Source organism: Odocoileus virginianus, chromosome 13 (genome assembly GCF_023699985.2).
Source record: "Odocoileus virginianus isolate 20LAN1187 ecotype Illinois chromosome 13, Ovbor_1.2, whole genome shotgun sequence".
Classification (NCBI taxonomy): Eukaryota; Metazoa; Chordata; class Mammalia; order Artiodactyla; family Cervidae; genus Odocoileus; species Odocoileus virginianus.
Window position 1 is genome coordinate 21,132,558 of NC_069686.1, and position 18,490 is coordinate 21,151,047.

The 18,490-nt window shown below is 39.1% G+C and overlaps 1 protein-coding gene across 3 annotated transcripts in view; it reads right to left on the bottom strand.

Annotated features, from left to right (window-relative positions):
- Positions 1–18,490, bottom strand: part of CERS6 (ceramide synthase 6) — a 339,296-nt gene that overhangs the window by 221,310 nt on the left and 99,496 nt on the right. For all 3 annotated transcript variants that reach the window (XM_070476098.1, XM_070476100.1, XM_070476099.1), the window contains exons 2-3: positions 14,238–14,343; positions 3,741–3,871 (exon numbers count right to left, since the gene is read on the bottom strand). In XM_070476098.1, the coding sequence (XP_070332199.1) occupies positions 3,741–3,871; positions 14,238–14,343 (237 nt within the window). The remainder of the gene's footprint in view (positions 1–3,740; positions 3,872–14,237; positions 14,344–18,490) is intronic.

Genomic DNA, 18,490 nt, shown 5'->3' on the forward strand with positions numbered 1-18,490 from the left:
AATTAGGGTGAAAATATACAGACAAGCTAAGAAAAGCTAAATATTCACATAAACAAAGCATGTTGACTCACTATTAATAAAAACTCTGAAAATTCATAAGAACTAGTGCTTACTCCAGATCCAAGTGTCATGGCAGATTACTGAGAAGGCGTGCGGTCTGAAGAATAAAACCGGGATAAAAGGGTATGGCAGAGGAATGCAGGTGTTTCAATCCAAGAACATATCACAAACCGAGGCAAGAATGACCAAGGAGTGGACAGTGAAAACACAGCCCTCTAAAAGGAAAGGGCTCATTTGGGTGGCTAATACCAAAGAAAAGCAAGGCTCTAGCTTTCAGATTAAAGAACCTAAGATATTGTTGTTGTTCAGTCACTCAGCCATGTCTGCCTCTTTCTGACCTCAGGGACTACAGCACGTCAGGCTTCCCTGTCCTTCACTATCTCCTGGAGCTTACTTAAACTCATGTCCATTGAGTTAGTGATATCATCCAACCATCCCATCTTCTGTTGTCCCCTTCTGCTGCTTTCAATCTTTCCCAGCATTACAGTCTTTTCTAATGAGTCAGCTCTTCACATCAGGCAGCCAAAATATTGGAGCTTCTGCTTCAGCATCAGTCTTTCCAATGAATATTGAGGGTTGATTTCCTTTAAGATTGACTGGTTTGACATCCTTGCTGTCCAAGGGACTCTCAAGAAACTTCTCTAGCACCACAATTCAAAGGCATCAATTCTTCAGCACTCAGCCTTCTTTATGGTCCAACTCTCACATCCATACATGACTATAAAAACTATAGCTTTGACTATACAGACCTTTGTTGGCAAAGTAATGTTTCTGCTTTTGAATAAACTGTCTAGGTTTGTCATAGCTTTTCTTCCAAGGAGCAAGCATCTTTTAATTTCATGGCTACAGTCACCATCTGCAGTGATTTTGGAGCCCAAGAAAATAAAATCTGTCACTGTTTTCATTGTTTCTCCATCTATTTGCCATGAAGTGATGGGACTGGATGCCATGATCTTATTTTTTTGAATGTCGAGTTTTATGCCAGCTTTTTCACTCTACTCTTTCACCTTCATCAAGAGGCTCTTGATTTATCTACAAGATTTATCTTACAGAAAAATCATTAAGTTGTAAACCAACAGATCATGGACACAGTAGTATTTTAGGAAACTATAAATTTTTGCAGCAAAAAAAAAAAATTTGTAAGTATGAGATAAATAAGAGACCTAGGAGGGGAATTAGGATCAGCACCATAGCAGTTGGCTTTACAAAGAACTAATGGAACCAATGGGAGTGGCTAATTGGGTTGAGTTTCCAGTTGTAACAGAATGGAGGCATACAAACAACTGGAGAAAGAGGGAAATCAGACATGAAAGCAAATCAGAGTTGCCAGTGGGAGACAGCAGAATGATGCTGCAGAAGAAATCTCTGCACTGGACACATAACTTTGGAAGATGCTGATGAAGGGAGAGAAGGTAGAAGATAGAATGAGAAAAATAAAGGTCAAATCTGGAGAAGTAGCCCATTAAAGACCCAGTGAAAATGCAGAACAAATGGTGCAAAGGCCCTCGGAAAGGCAGGAGTAAAAATTTGGTGGCAACTCAGCAGTCAAGAAAGAAGAGAGTTTCAAAGCAAAGTTCAACAAAGGAGAGGCCAAGGCCACAGGTACAGACTGTTCTAGTCCCAGGAACCCTGATTTACGCCCTAACCCACAGCTGATCTTTCTCCTTTAATCTTTACTGCCTGTCCATACCAACCATACAGAACACATACACGTTTATTTCTTAGATTCTCTAATGGATACACACATACTCAGATATTCTGTCCCATCCCCTTGATACTATCATGTGAAGCTTCTGGAGGGAGGAGATCCTAATCAGTAATGTATGCACCACCCACCCGTACTGTGCTTTCACATTACTAAGTCTCTAGTAATCATTTAAAAACATTTTTAACTGATTATAACCATGACCATCCAGGTGATTGTGGTATGCAGATAAAATCCAGCTGAATTCAGGAAGAAGACACTGGTACACTGTTTAAACTTGCTATTCAAAATGTGGTCAGTGAACCAGTGGAATCACCTGGGAACTTGTTAAATATTCAATTTTGGCTACTATCCCAGACCGAGCAACTGAATCAGATGCATTTTAACAAGATCCAGGTGACTGATTCCTATGCATACTGGCACAGAAAGTGGTGTTGACTCAGTGTAGAATGGAAAGGGACTGCACCGAGTCACCAAAGATGTTGAAGGAAAGGAAGCTGGCACACGAATTTCACCCCATGGCCATGCGCCTAGACCCTGTCTGTGTGGGTGCTCAGTCGGTCTCTGACTCTTTGCACCCATGGACTGTAGCGCACCAGGGCTCTCTACCCATGCAATTTTCCAGGCAAGAATACTGGAGTGGGTTGCCATTTCCTACTCCAGGGGACAATCCCGATCCAGGGATCGAAGCTGTGTCTCTTGCATCTCCTGCACTGGCAGGCAATTCTTTACCAACAGCACCACCTCAGAAGCCCTCCTCACCTCTACTCAGACCTGCGGCTCAGCAATGGAGCCCAGGCCCTTTGTGCATGTGGCACAACCAAACCAGGAAGCTATTCCAGCTTTTGATCAGGAGCCCAGATCCATAAATCCTTCTTCCATAAACTGCCACTAGTTCAATTATAGGAAGGGCTTTGCATATTCTATCCGCTAGGTTGTTTGTCCAGGTTTTATAAATATTCTGACCTTCTGAAGACCCTGTTTGTTTCCCATATTTATCCAGCCTGAGGATTTATGATATTATTCTGCCTCTCATTCATTTCTCCCAAAAAATTGCGTTTCCCTCTAAGCTTCAGATTGCAATTGTTAACATACTTTTTCAGCATAATTAAAAGCTAAACTTGAAAATGCAACTTCGACCCCAAAAGGAAAGAGCTATACTGACAGCATTATTGTTTAAGGGACCAGGTGTCAGGAAAAAGCTCCCAAAGAAAAAAGCACTGGTGGACAAAGGCACAGTCTCATCTCAAAGGATGAAGACCACATAGAGCAACCAGTCTCGAGCCAGAATTTTGCCTTTGTTGGGGATGTGCTTGAAGCTTCAATATTTCTTTCTCAGACATGGGTTTTGAGTGTTACTAGTTCAAAATAACACTGTGCTCAAAGAGTTCTCCGCAGGTCTTTTACTATTTTTAACAGCTTTATTGACTTCTAATTTACACATCAAAAAGTTCACATTTCAGAAATGGAAGAGACTTTCAATCCACCCCCACTTCAAGCAATGCTTCATTAAACTCACCAAAGAATATAATATAGCCATTTCTTAAAACTCCAGGAAGACAGGACATTATCATGACGCTCTGATAATATATCCTAGTATCTCAGCTTTTATCAGTGGAAAGAACATCGTGACAAAGTCCCCCTATTAAAATGCAAAATATAAAAGTAATGGCTTTTTGTGCTGCATTTCAAAGGTAGTTGACTGAAAATATCACTGTAGGCCTTGTAATCTGCCTGCTGTGTTGAAACTCCATTAGGAAGCAAACTTCATTTACTGCACCAGATGTAGAAATCACAAATTCTGACAAACTACTATCCCCCAGTTTTTCAGGGACTACTTTTTTCCACCAGAAGGCATGCTTTTTTTTGCGGGGGGGTCCTGCTGGAGCCTGCATCAAGCCATTAGTTTTCACCTCAGGGATGGAATGAATAAGTTAAACAGGTTTTTCTTTCAAAAAGATAAACAGCAACTCACATGCTCTCGCAGAACCTCTTCAGCGTGCTTGGTTTCTCCTGGTTGCGTCGTTGTCGGAACCAGCGTTGAATGCTGCGGACATCCCAGTCCAGCTGCTTGGAGAGGCCCTCCAATCTCTTTTCATCAGGATGCTATGAAACAAGGTACCAGGAAAACATTTTCATCTTCACTATAAACAGATCTGCCCTTGTCTATACTGGAGATAATTGTTTTCCCTGTATTTTCTATCCACTACTTAGATTGCTGTATTGAATACTGAGGACCAAGGCGTTCCATCGGCAGCATGAACAAAAACAACCACTTAGGACAAGAAAAGCTACTCATTATGAAACAACACTGAAAATATAAATCTCACTCTAATGCTTGTACTTCTTATCAGCAACAAAGACTCAATGAAATGGCCAACTGGCTAAGCTAGCTCCACCAAGTTACAGGGAAAGGAGTTAACTAAAAGTGAGTTGGCCAAAAGACCTCATTCAAATATTTCACTTTCTCAAGAGAAAATACTGTGCCCAGTCATCAAACATCAAAACAATGTAGGACAGACAAAAAGCCTGGAATAATCCCCAAATACGCCATTTTAGCCTGAGGTACCAATTTCACTTAAAAGACATGTTTTCTCTTTCTTCCTCTTCAAATTTCCCCTCTCTTCACTTCTTTATACATTCCTCTTGACTATTCTTTTCTTGGTCTTCCTCTTGACTAGAACTCCATCAGATTTTTTTACAATGACTGTGCATTACTTGAAAATGCAAACGTGGTGAAGTAGAAAGAGACCCTATTTATGCTTGTCATATAATAGCATCATCAACTCAGTGGGCATGAGTTTGAGCAAATTCCTGGAGGGCTTCTTTGGTAGCTCAGCTGGTAAAGAATCTGCCTGCAACGTATGAGACCCCAGTTCAATCCCTGGATAGGGAAGATCCCCTGGAATAGGGCATGGCAACCCATTCCAGTATTCTTGCTGGGGAATCCCCATGGACAGAGAAGCTGGTGGGCTATCATCCATGGGATCGCAAAGAGCCAGACATGACTGAGCGACTGAACAACAATAATAATGATATTACTCTGTTTCTCATTCTCATTTCTAGAAAATTAGGAGATGACAGACAGAGGTTTAGTTCTTGTTCTGATGAACTTTCTGAGCCTCAGTTTCCTCACCTATTCAAAGGAAGGTTACTTATCCACCTAAACAGTGCTGAGGACCAAATGCAAAAATGTATGCAAAATCTCAGTACATATTAGTTCTGTCCCTCCTCTCTTCTGTGTCTTAGAGAGCATCCTGCCAACAATTACATGAGGGTCACCTGTCATACAACAAAACTAAACTGAGTCAGTTCTACTCATTTATTTATTCTACCTTTGCTTTACAATTAAAGAGATGTTAATAATCAGAAGACAGAACCACAAATGGGGTAGGGGAAGACAGGCCGACAGCTTTCAAGTCCTAAGGGTGGAATGTACATGTGACACATTTTTAAAGGCTCTCAAGAAATTCAAGGTGTCAGACACACAAGAAACACAGCAAATGGCCTTAGTATTATGACTGAGGTTATAAAATGTGTTGAGCTTGGGTCTGTGAAAGTTATTTGCATGTACTTTGTGGTATTTTTCTTAGAAGAATACCTGGCTATATTCTCTGTCTCTCAATTTAAAAATATGATAGAGAGAAGATGCATAGCCTACAATAAGAATACCCTGGCTCTACTATTTCCTTAAAGGAATTCATTTTTAATTTTCATTCATTTTCTAAGTCGACTGAATTGGTAAAACATTCATATGGTTCACAAAATAAAAATTACCCCAAATTTCACCTTCCAATTTGTACCTATTCTCTCAGTTCCTACTCTCCCCTTCTTACCAGGTAATGGGTTACTCAATTTTTTCCCAAAGTTATCTTATCTAATATAAGCAAAGTTGAATATGCCTTCTTATACCCACCCCCTCACACCTTCACACAAAGTTGTTGTATTATTTTGGACTTTGGGTTTTTCACTTTACAATATATCTTGGAATATTTCCACATCACACTATTAGGAACACCCTCCTTTTGTAGAACTACATGGACATGCTACAATTTACTTATCTGCTCCACTACTAATGCCCACTTAGGTAGCTTCCACACTTCCACTACTATAAACAATGCTGCAATAAATAACATTGTCATGGGTTATTTTATACACATATCAGTTCAGTTTAGTCGCTCAGACTCTTTGCAACCCCATGAACTACAGTACACCAGGCCTCCCTGTCCATCACCAACTCCCAGAGTTTACTCAAACTCATGTCCATTGCGTCGGTGATGCCATCCAACCATCTCATCCTCTGTCGTCCCCTTTTCTGCCTGCTCTCAATCTTTCCCAGCATCAGGGTCTTTTCAAATGAGTCAGTTCTTCGCAATAGGTGGCCAAAGTATAGCAGTTTCAGCTTCAGCATCAGTCCTTCCAATGAATATTCAGGACTGCTTTCCTTTAGGATGGACTGGTTGGATATCCTTGCAGTTCAAGGGACTCTAAACAGTCTTCTCTAACACCACAGTTGAAAAGCATCAATTCTTCGGTGCTCACCTTTTTATAGTACAACTCTCACATCCATACATGACTACTGGAAAAACCATAGCTTTGACACATATACACATATAGAGAGAGATAAATTCCTGGACATGAATGTTAGCTGACTGGTTTAAAAAAATTAAACAGATAGGTAATTCTGGATTAATTTTCAAGACTATAGTTTTGCTAACTCAATTTCTATGTTTATCTTTATTAATTTCTTCCTTCTGTTTGCCTTCATTTATTTTATTGTTCTTTTTCCAATGTTTAAGTAAGTGGTTTTGTATATATGTATGTATATATATATGTTTATGAGTTTTCATTTGAGTACTACTTTGGCATAGTACATAAGTAGTACTTTCATCACTGTTTCCTAAATATTCTGAAATTTTATTTTTACACAAAAGTTAATTAAGAAAGCAAGAGCTTTGCCGATTTCTAGTATTAGTAAATTGTGCCTATTTTATAAATTTGTTACCATTTTTATATAATTAAAGGTTAATTTTTAAAAATATTTAACATGTTCTTGAAAAGATAGTATAGTCTCTATATTCAGAATACAGGGTTCTAAATGTACCCTTTAAATCGTCCTCATTATGCTTTTTAGAATGTTGCTATATTTTTTATTTTATATGTTCTGTTTCATATTTTGATCTGTCATGACCCAGACGTAAATTAAAATTTCTTACTATCAAATAAGTTTTTCTTTTGTTCTTTTCTGTAAGTATATGGATACACTCATTTAATGCATGAATATTCATAACCATTTTAATTTCATTGTGAATTGTATCCTTTGGCAATAAAAAGCCAATATTTCATTTCATTTCAAACTTTTGGTCCAGAACTCTCTCTTTAAATAGAAACAGAAACCCTACTTTCTTTATTATTTATATTTGTCTATAAACCTTTACTCATCCTTTTATTTTCAATGTCTATTTCATAAGCTATGTGACCTAAGTCTGAATTATTTTTATTAGATGAGGTAAACCCACTTATATTCATTGATATAAGTTTATTTATACTTTGTTGTTATTGTTAGTCACTAAGTCTTGTCAGACTCTTTTGTGACCCCATGGACTGTATGTAACCCACCAGGCTCCTCTGTCCATGGGGATTCTCCAGGCAAGAATACTGGAGTGGGTTACCGTTTCCTTCTCCAGGGGATCTTCCCAACCCAGGGATCGAACTCACATCTCCTGCATTGGGAGGTGGATTCTTTACCACTGAGCCACCAGGGAAGTGCTTATTTATATTTACTTCACATTAATTGTGCTTTCTGTTATAATAATTTAATTTTTAAAATTTTACCAAATCAAATACGGCTGATGTCCCTTTCTTTGTATGGGTAATTTTTATTCTACTGGTAATCCATATAACCATAGGACTTTTCTTCTGCTTTCAGTCAATAAAAATTCCAAATGAACAATATTTAAAACTAGCATATTTCCTCTTCCTTCCTCACCTAATATTAGTCAATAATTTTCTCTCTCAGAGTTTACTCATGTACTATTAAATACGCTCATTCTTCTATTACTCAATTTGGCTGCTTAAACTGATAAGCTTTGACTCCCAGCTATTATAGCTTAAGAAATTAATGAACTTACTCTACCTCACACCTTCCTTCCCTTTTTCAACTCAGTTATTGTGAGATGTTATCATTTCTACATTGTGAGAGCATATAATGTTTACATTCTGTTCTGTCATCCTAATCCTCACATTTCTTTCTATCTCAGTTCTACAGTTTAAATCTATTCAAAACTCATCAGTATTCCCAACAATCTCTTGGTCGGCTGAAATTAATACAACTGTTAGTCACTCAGTCGTGTCTGACTCTTTGAGACCCTTTGGACTGTAGCCTGCCAGGCTCTTCTGTCCATGGAATTCTCCAGCCAAGAATACTGGAGTGGGTTGCCATTCCCTTCTCCAAATACTCACAAAGTTTCTTCAAAAAAGGACTCATGGGAACAATTCCTCTCAATTTTTGCAAATTCAATATGTTCATCTTTAGCTTTTACACTATAAAAACTATTTACCTAAATATAAAAATTCTTAGTTCATATTTTCCTTGAAAATACTGGAAAATGTTGTCTTATACAATACTGCTACAGAGATGACTAAAGTCATATGGATATTTTTCCCTAGATAAATGATGTCATTTTTTTGCTTTTTTGCTTGTAACTCTTTGCTGTCCAAGAATTCTTTCTTTTATATTTCAAGTCTAATATTTTAGTAAGTCCTGGTGTAAACCTACTTGGGTCTATTTTTACTGCATTTTATTAACATATTATAAATCTCCACTTATTTTAAGAAAATTTTCCTAACACATTTATTCTACTTTGTTTTTCCTCAGACTTCCCTGGTAGCTCAGATGGTAAATAATCTGCTTGCAATGCAGGAGACCCAGGCTTGACCCCTGGGTCAGGAAGATCCCTTGGAGAAGGGAATGGTTACCCACTCCAGTATTCTTGCCTGGAAAATTCCATGGACAGAAAAGCCTGGCAGCTACAGCCCATGGGGTCACAAAAAGTAGACCGCTTTCCCTTAAGAGACTCCAATTATATAGATGCTATATCTGCTTGCTCTATATATCTAATTATTTTTATCTCTTGTTCATTTCATTTATTTCAGCTTTATTATTTCTATCTGCCATATTCCCCACTAAGATTTCTATAAAATTTAGTGTTTCCTGTTTTCTTTCCAAATTTGTCTTCATTTCTGTGATAGTTTTAGTACTTTTTCCCTGAACTAACCAGCTCATATTGCATCTCTTCTTGTTGATCAACTATTTTTTCCTTTAGGTTTTCTATTTCATTTTTTATGGGCTTCCTGAACAGAGTTACCATTTTTTTAAAATAAAGTCTATGGTAAAATATTTGATTGCAATTTCAGTTGCCCTGTGGCCTCCTTGTTGCAGTGACAATTTTTGTTAGTAACTGATGTTACGTACTCTTTTCCTTGTCTTTGATTCTGTGTGTTTCTCCTTTATTACCCATCATTGACTGGGTTGGATTTTCTTGACCAACTGCTGATAGTATAGGGAGGGTACTTCTGTAGTTTAGAAAAATGAAACTGAAAGTCGCTCAGGCGTGTCTGACTCATTGTGACCCCAAGAACTGTATCCTGCCAGGCTCCTCTATCCATGAAATCCTCCAGGCAAGAATACTAGAGTGGGTAGCCATTTCCTTCTTCAGGGGATCTTCCCAACCCAGGGATCAAACCCAGGTCTCCTGCATTGCAGGTGGATTCTTAACAGTCTGAGCCCCCAGGGAAGCCCAAGATTAATGGAGTAGGTAGCCTACACCTTGCCTCCAAAGAACACTGCCTCCTGAAAATGTGCCATCCACCTGTAGTTTTCTGTGTAGTTCTTCCACTTCTTTGAATTAAACTAAGTCTAGGAAGGCATCTACCAGCCTTGTTGCTATACCTACTGTTACAAACAGTGGATAGAATTTTGGTCTTACCTTTAGGAGCTGTCATTTTTGCTGACTTTCCTGAAATCTATTCCTACAGGGTCCTCTATCCACACTTCAAGCTTTTTACTTCCTCCTTCTTGGCTTCTGCCCAACTGTTTTTATTTAGGCTTTCTATATATATTTTGAAATCTGGAGATATATCTCTTAGTTTGCCAAAAAGTAAATATTGTAAGATTTTCCTTCTTTTTTTGTGTATTTTTTATTGTCATGTTTTATAATTGTTCCATAGTTCTTTTCCTTTTTTAAGACTCCCAAGGAAAAAAATTAATAATTCTGACTTACATAAATATTTTTATACCAGAAATACCCAGGTTAATTTCCATAAACAAACATACAAGGATGGAAAAGAAAAAGAGAAATAGGCATAAGAGGAGAATCAGGAAAAACTAATCAGAAACCTGCATGTAATTTTTAAAATACAGTGTAAACAGACCAAAAGCAGATTATGATATGATAATCTCATAGTTCTCTAGATCATAAAACCTAGTTTCAGAGCTGACAAATATATTTTACCCTTAATGGTTCAATAATTGCTTTGATGAGAAAATGAGGCTGTTACAATTACAGATATATGCCAAAAGCTAGAAAGATATATAAATAAATAGATTAAATGATTGATTAATTCATATCTATCTCATTCAGATAACTCTGGATATAATCAATTAAGAAACATGAACTCAAAATATTCACTAAAGAAAAATAATCATGCCATTCATTTGAATGAGTCTAACAATTTATAATCGGTGATATTTGAGCCCGATCACAAATCTACTGAATCATAATCTCTAGAAATAAGATGCTGCTGCTGCTGCTGCTGCTAAGTCACTTCAGTCGTGTCCAACTCTGTGCGACCCCACAAACAGCAGCCCACCAGGCTCCGCAGTCCCTGGGATTCTCCAGGCAAGAACACTGGAGTGGGTTCCCATTTCCTTCTCCAATGAAAGTGAAAAGTGAAAGTGAAGTCGCTCAGTCGTGTCCGACTCTTTGCAACCCCATACACTGCAGCCCACCAGGCTCCTCCATCCATGGGATTTTCCAGGCAAGAGTACTGGAGTGGGGTGCCATTGCCTTCTCCGAGAAATAAGATGCAGCAATCTACATTTAACTCCACAGGTGCTCTTAATGTAAATTAAAGGAGAGAGCTCCTGACCCAAATAAAAGCTCCCTCACCTACTAACTGACTTTTAGTCCAAAGACATAAGCAGAGCCAATGCTCCAATATACAACTCAAGTCTGCTCAAAAACCAATACTTTTAATTATTTTACAACAGAGGTAGGTTCTCTGAAATATTTATAAAATTTTAGATTTACAGAGGGAAAAAAAAAGAGTGAAAAAGACATGCAGATGTTACCTCAACAGGAAAGACAGCAAAGACTATGAAGTTCACATTTATCAACTAATTTCACAGATGAAAATTGCTCAATCAGGGCATGTGACTAGTGAACTCACACAGGAATCCAGACTCAGAAAGGCTCACACTTGGGGTTTAAAATTCTATGGTTGCCATCCTGAAATTCTTGGTAACTGTGTTATGGGGGTGGTGTTTTGTATAGGAGGCCCACTGGGACAGGGACGCCTATGTCAGGGGTTCAGAGTCTTGGCTCACACACAGCCCCGTCACTGCCCCCAGATGAGGCTGGGGGCCTTACTTCCCTGTCCTCTAGCTCCCCAGGGCCTCCAGGCTTCACCTGCCCACTCCTGCTGACTACTGCTGCCCTAGGTGCGAACATGCAAAGGAGTGGGATTAGGTGTTCACACCCCATGCTCAGCCTCCTGCTCCCTGGGCCAGCAGCATCCCAAGGTCCTCAGTGGCTGACTCGGTGGGGCTGAGCCTCTTGCTCACTCCAATTCTCCAATCCAGGTACCTAGTATGTCTTGGAGCAGAGAATGCAGTACACTGGCAGGTCCCCTGTCCACTATGGGTTGGGACAGTGGGCCTGCGGGAAGGGGAGAGGCCTGTATCAACTTCTCCCTCTGGCCTCAAAAGAATAGACATGTTAGCCCAGGAGCTGGAAAGAGACAGAACTCAGCAGCTAGTGGGCTGTGTGTGCACTAAATCACAGGGTGGGGGTTCCTGGGAATCTGTCACGGTTTTCACTTGTCTCATGAGTATGCCTAAGAGGCATGGCATTAAATACCAAATAAAAAATCTTGACAGGTCAAAAGAGAGACAAACTACACAAGAAAGGAAAAGGCTTTCTCTTTTTATGCCTTTAATGGCACTTTTTTTTGCTTTTTGAACAAGGGGCCCTGCATTTTTAGTTCTGCACTAGCCTCCAAAAATTATGTAGCTAGTCCTACATGGGGTAGATTTTAAGGGTTCTAAGGGGATATCCCTTCACACTTGAAAGATGATAAACATGCCCTTCTTCAAAGATGAACTGGAACCATGGTCAAGGCCAGGATGCTGGACAATCATTGTTCAAACCCTCCAAATCCTGCTGCTTGTATTCTGGTCAGCTGATCTATTCCTTTCTCATATCACAGATAACACTGGCGAACTACAAAGAATTCGGGGAAAAACAGTTCCAGCCTTGGCTGCATTTAATTCAAAACCTGAGGCTTCTGCTTTAATCATGTAGAAATTTCTAAAAGAATCACCTTGGAAACCAAGAGAATATGATCATTAAAATTAGCTAGAAGCAAATATCCTCCAGGGCAGTCAACCTGGCTGCAAAATCCTTTCATTACCTTTATAGAGAAAAATTCCCCAGTAACCATAATAAACATAAGGCAAGGGAAATAAAACATCTACCGCAGGATTCCTAAAGGGAGGTGTAACATTTGGGTAGAAAACTCATTTTTATGCATTTAGAGTAGTTCACAAGGTAAATACAAATATGCTGTAATCACATGTAAAAAAATAAACCTATAAACTCCCTGTGTGTGTGTGCGCTTAGGCACTCAGTCATGCCCGACTCTTTGTGACCCCAGGGACTATAGCCTGTCAGGCTCCTCTGTTTATTGGATATTTTTAGGCAAGAATACTGGAGAGGGCTGCCATTTTCTCTTCCAGGAAATCTTCTTGACCCAGGGATCAAACTTGCATCTCCTGTATCTCCTGCATTGGCAGGCGGATTCTTTACCTGAGCCACCTGGGAAGCCCTTATAACTCCCTACACATCTGCTGTTTTAGAGGGAGAAAATGTGTTAGCTGCAACAAATTAAAAAATAAAAATGCAATTTCCTTCCTAATATTTTCTTCCTTTAAACATTCTATCACATGAGTCCCTTCAGGTTAGAAAGTGGCAGTCTAAAATCATCCCACAAAACAAAAATTCCATTTATACTACTCTTCTTCCTAAAATTCCACTTAATCTACTCTTCTTCTTAGCAGAGATATAAAAAACATTGTGTGCTTTCTTTCACTTTCTTGAGAAGAATATCATTTTTAAAAGAATAGAGGGGAAAACCCTAGAGAATCCTGGCAGAAATGTAGACCATAAAATAAACAAACATGTTTGAAAATTTGAATTAATTATTTTACAACAAGAGAGAACCAATAAAAATGGTTAGCAATACAAATACCAAAAAAGGAATAAAATTTGCTTAACATGGTCAAATCACATCTTAGAAGCCTGAGAAATTCTCCCAGAAAAATGAAAGCAGGAAAACAAACCATTTAATACACAAACGCACAATATTTCTCACAGACTGTTATGCTTCTCCTTTCTTTTCCATGAAAGAGTAAGGTGAGAGAGAGATTTAAGTAAGAATAAGCTATTCCAATGCTGTGACTTGCATTTTCACGGCCTTCACTTGAGGGTTTCTGATGTCTGTCTTCTTCCTCCTCTTTTTGTTCAGAAGGAGAGACCAGCTGACAGTGGGTGACAATCTTTCCTCTACATTCTTCCCCCCTCCCCTGCTCGCCTCTTTCCACCCTGGTTTGGACTTTAACTCTCACCAGAGTGATCATCGCCTCTCCCATTTTCTTTACAGTGAATCTGTACTTTGTAACTCTCTGGACCCTCGCTCTTCAAGGCTTCACATGACAGCCCTTCTTTCCCTCCATCGTTCCCATGTTTGTTCACATCGGCCTGTGTATCATAACTGCTAGACCATATGGACAACTCCGTAAGCACATGGGCACTCTCCTCACAGCGACATTCATCATATTCCTCAGCTCCCCCAGTCGCCTCCACAGAGCCCCACCCCACCATCATACATACATACTGCTTCACGTCCGGTGAGACTGATGCAGAGAATTAGTGCCCTCACCGTCTGATCTAGACTGCGCTTCACGGCCAAGCTTCTCACATACACTTGGGAGTGAACACACAGGCCTCCAACATGCGCACGTGGGTTTGGCTTCTCCCTTTCTGTTTAGTCACAGTGCCTGCGAGCTTTCCATGCATTCAGGCCTGAGGCTAGTCAAATGTTAGTTCTCAAACTCCACAGAGAGGGAACTAAATGATTTCAGACTAAGAATCGTGGTCATAACAATTCATATCCCAGAAAAGGACAATCATACCTTTGTAATTGCAGTGAAGACCTTTTCCAGAATGGCATTTGGCTGGGCAATCTGTGGTCCATTGGCCTGAATATTGAGGGCTATGGCACATGGTTTGGCTACAAATCTAAAAAAAAAAAAAGACATTATTCTCTCTAGAGCTGTTGTTACTGTTATCAGGTCACCATTACTCAACAGTCCCAATAAAGTGTTGATAAGATTTTATGATAAGACATTGTCAACATTCATGTATCAGGACCTATATAAAGCAGAATTTAACTTTTTTTTCTCCTTTAATCCCCCAGCAGTAACAGTAAAAAAAGAAATCCTTTTAAAACATTTAAACCTCCTGATATGTAAGTTCTAACGAGACTGACTGGATAGAAAGACTACAAATGAGAAATATACTGGTATAATATACATAAACCAAACAAACAAATGGAAAAAAAAATAAATAAAATAAAAAAATAAAATAAAATAAAAAATCAAACAAACTATGATTTTGAAATGATGTATATTCTTCCTACAAGTCATGTTATGTTTTTGCTGAGAAAGTGTTAACTAACCATCTGATTACACATACAGAGAGTATGCTTTTGATCAACCCCAGGCCAAAAACTGGCCCATTTTGTCTCTATGATCAAAGTGTGCTATGTTCAGTCCCACTTTTTCATGACTTCTTAAAATGCCTTGCTTTATGATTATTTGCTTCTTTCTCATAAGGAGTCTTGAAAGGTGTCAAACATGATGCCCCAGCCAAGCTGAAAAGTCTGAAATTAATATAAGCATCAGCTGCACCATTTTTATCATAAGAAAATGACTATGTCAAGAAGAACAGGATGACTTAGCTACACCTCTGGCTGTGTTTAAAGTGTGAATGAGGCACGGGAGGCATGCAGACAGAGGACATGGGACCTCAAAGGTCTGATGATGTCTCTAAAACCTTTTTTAAAAGAAAAGCATTACAGTTGTTTTAAACTAAACGTTCAAGAAATAAGGTATAATGCACCTTTTCAATAGTGACATTTAACATTTCCTATAAATGCAAATAATACAATATTATATGAAAATATGACCCAAATTCATTTAATATTTGCCAAAAGCAACTGATAAATATACACAACAGACCATGAGTAAATCTTAGATGACGTTTCTTTAATAATAGCGAATGGCAGGGGGTAATTCCCTGGTGGTCCAGTGATTAAGACTCTGAGCTCCCAAAGCAGGGAGCACAGGTTTGATCCCTGGTCAGGGGACTAAGACCCAGCATGCCACATAGTGTGGCAAAAAAAAAAAGGGGATGAGTTAAAGAACAGTAAACAAGGGAGGAATTTCTTTTCTCTTTAAAGAGGGACTAATGAAGTTTACATACATGGTAACTCATAATATCCCACTGGGTCCTATTTCAAGTAAAACAGAAAAAAATGTATTCAAACAGAAAAATGGAATACTGTACATGCAAGCCTAAACCAGTAAAGATATACACAGGAAATCCAATTTAATTCCTGTTTCATTGGGCTCTCTAGAACAAAGTTAGGAAGAATAACCACCTTTCCTAGAATGAAAAACGTGTTACCTATGCCCTCACCTTTGTAAAAGAAGTGTAGTATTTTTTTTAAATAACTCTGGGTCTTCACTGAAAACAGTAATCGTGGTGCTACGAATGTAAATAGCGGAAAGAAATAAAAATTGATGGGCAGTGACCACTTGTTTCCTTAAAGTCTCCTGCTTCGTGGTTACTGCCTCTTCATCATAAGGCATGATGAGAGGTGTGAAAAGACATGAGGTCAGCAAGAGTTCTTTTATTTTTTTAAAAAAAGTAAAATAGCAAAACTAACTAGATAAAAAAGCCAAAATCAACACTTCTAATGGTTTCCTTCTACTCTTCCCTGTTGGATTTCTCCCCAGTCCTCTCTTGTCTTCCTAATTCCTACAAATTCTGAAACACTGTGTTCAAATTTCCTTTTGGAATTTGGCATCAGCATCCTTGATCGAGTATATGATCTCTTTTCTTCTTCTAAAGAGTGAAAAGTCTAAATGCAGAGGCTGATCACTTTATCTGTGAATACAACAATGCCCGGTACACACAGGAGCGGGCAAGAAATCTGATCCACTGGCTGTGTTCTGCAAATGTGCTTTTAATGTTGCCATCACTGTGGTGAGCACCACTGACAAGCTAACAGACCTTCTCTGTGCACCCCACAACGTGCAGGCACACAGCAGGAGAGTCAAGAAATTCACTCGATAGAATCTCTTCAAAAGCAGCTTCCTCACCTTTACTGTCACTTCCCAGTAACATGCAAACATTCAAAAAGGTTCTTTAAGTATTTTATACAATACCATGTTTTACACCTTACTCCTCCTCTTTTTAAACTTCAAATCACTTTTTTTTTTAGACATACTTCTCTACCTTTCCAGAACTAATAAGCATCTTGAAGAAGGCATATCACTTGATCATTAAACTTCTGAAATTTTGATAATCAAAATTATCAAATAAACATGATTCTCTATAAACATAGTTTTAAAACAATGTCTAAAGGAGAGGTGGGAATTATCTCTGCTACTATCTGGCGACAGAGACCTAGCTTCAGAAATTGTTCTCTCTGTGCACAATGTCCTCATATGTAAGAAATAATATTTACATAGATAAATAAATTGTGTGATTATACAAACACACGCATATGTTAAAACATAATGTCACATGGCCTCTTTGTCTAAAAGCTTTGATGGGAGCCATGTGTATGGTTTCACACCATACTATTTACACACCATGACTCTCTGAACCCAGCAACCCACACAGCTTCAGCTACGCTGTGCCAAGCCACGTGCGTCCAACAAGGTCTGAATGTACCAAGCAAGAAAAGGAGAGACCAGAAACAAGACAGGCAACTGAAAAAGACAAGGGTCAGCAGGTAAAGTAACCACTTGCCTCAGTTTACCCTCAGAGCTTGGGTGTCCCAGCATTATTAATGGTACCCGTTTACCGACAAGAGCATTCCTGCTTGATATTCTGCCACAATAATTTTATAAGTGTGTGAGCAATAAATTGTAGTGACCCTCATCGTCAAGCCTCAGGTCTGATATGGGTCCACACTGGGTCCACACCAGCGCTGCCTTAAGCTTCTGAGTCCATCCCTGACTCTTGAGAGTCCCTTGGGCAGCAAGGAGATCAAACCAGTCCATACTGAAGGAAATCAGTCCTGAATATTCAATGGAAGAACTGATGCTGAAGTTGAAGCTCCAATACTTTGGCCACCTGATGCAAAGAGCTGACTCATCTGAAAAGACCCTAATGCTGGGAAAGATTGAAAGCAGGAGGTGAAGGGGATAACAGAAGATGAGATGGTTGGATGGCATTACCAACTCAATGGACATGAGTTTGACCAAGATCCATGAGATGGTAATGGACAGGGAGGCCAGGCGTGCTGCAGCCCATGGGGCTGCAAAGAGTCGGACACAGCTGAGTGAGTGACTGAACTGAACTGATACCTGGCATTCTCTCCAGGCCCAAACCTTCCCAGAGCCCCTGTCAATCTCCATGGCCCTGCAGGATGCTATGTCCACACCCATCACAGGAGAGGTGGTATGTGTGTGTGTGTGTGTGTAGCTCTTCCCTGTGTGGGTGGTCTCTTTCATAGAGGTTGCAATGACCTCGGAGAAAGCTCCCATCTCTACTGACCTTAGCACACACATATACTCTCCCTCAATTAGGTGAGGCAGGAACATCACCACTTCCACTCTGCAGAAAGAGAGACACAAGTATCCTCTGCCTCTAGGGGAAGGGAAGCAGAGGATGGCATATTTCTTTCCTAGGAAGGTGAATATTATCATCAGCTCCCCATCTTTGTTTATTGGCCAGGCTAAGTCCCAAATTTAACTCAATTTAAAGGTTGAAGATCATGGGGAATACATGTAAATCCATGGCTAATTCATTTCAATTTATGACAAAAAACACTGCAATGATGTAAAGTAATTAGCCTCCAACTAATAAATGGAAAAAAAAAAAGATTAAAAAAAAAAAGGAGGGATGGAATAAAAAAAAATAATAAAGGTTGAAGATCTTATGGTTTAAATGGCTTCTGATGGGTATGTACAATATATCAAACCACTTGAATCCCTTGAAAGAAGTTACTCTGTCAAGAAATATTTTTACAGAACACCAGGCACACTGTGGGCACTCAATGAAGATTTGATGGTGAGTGAATAAATGAATGACCGAATCAGCTAAAATATAATGGCACAAGCCCTTTCTATCTTTTTCATAAGAGCTGTGC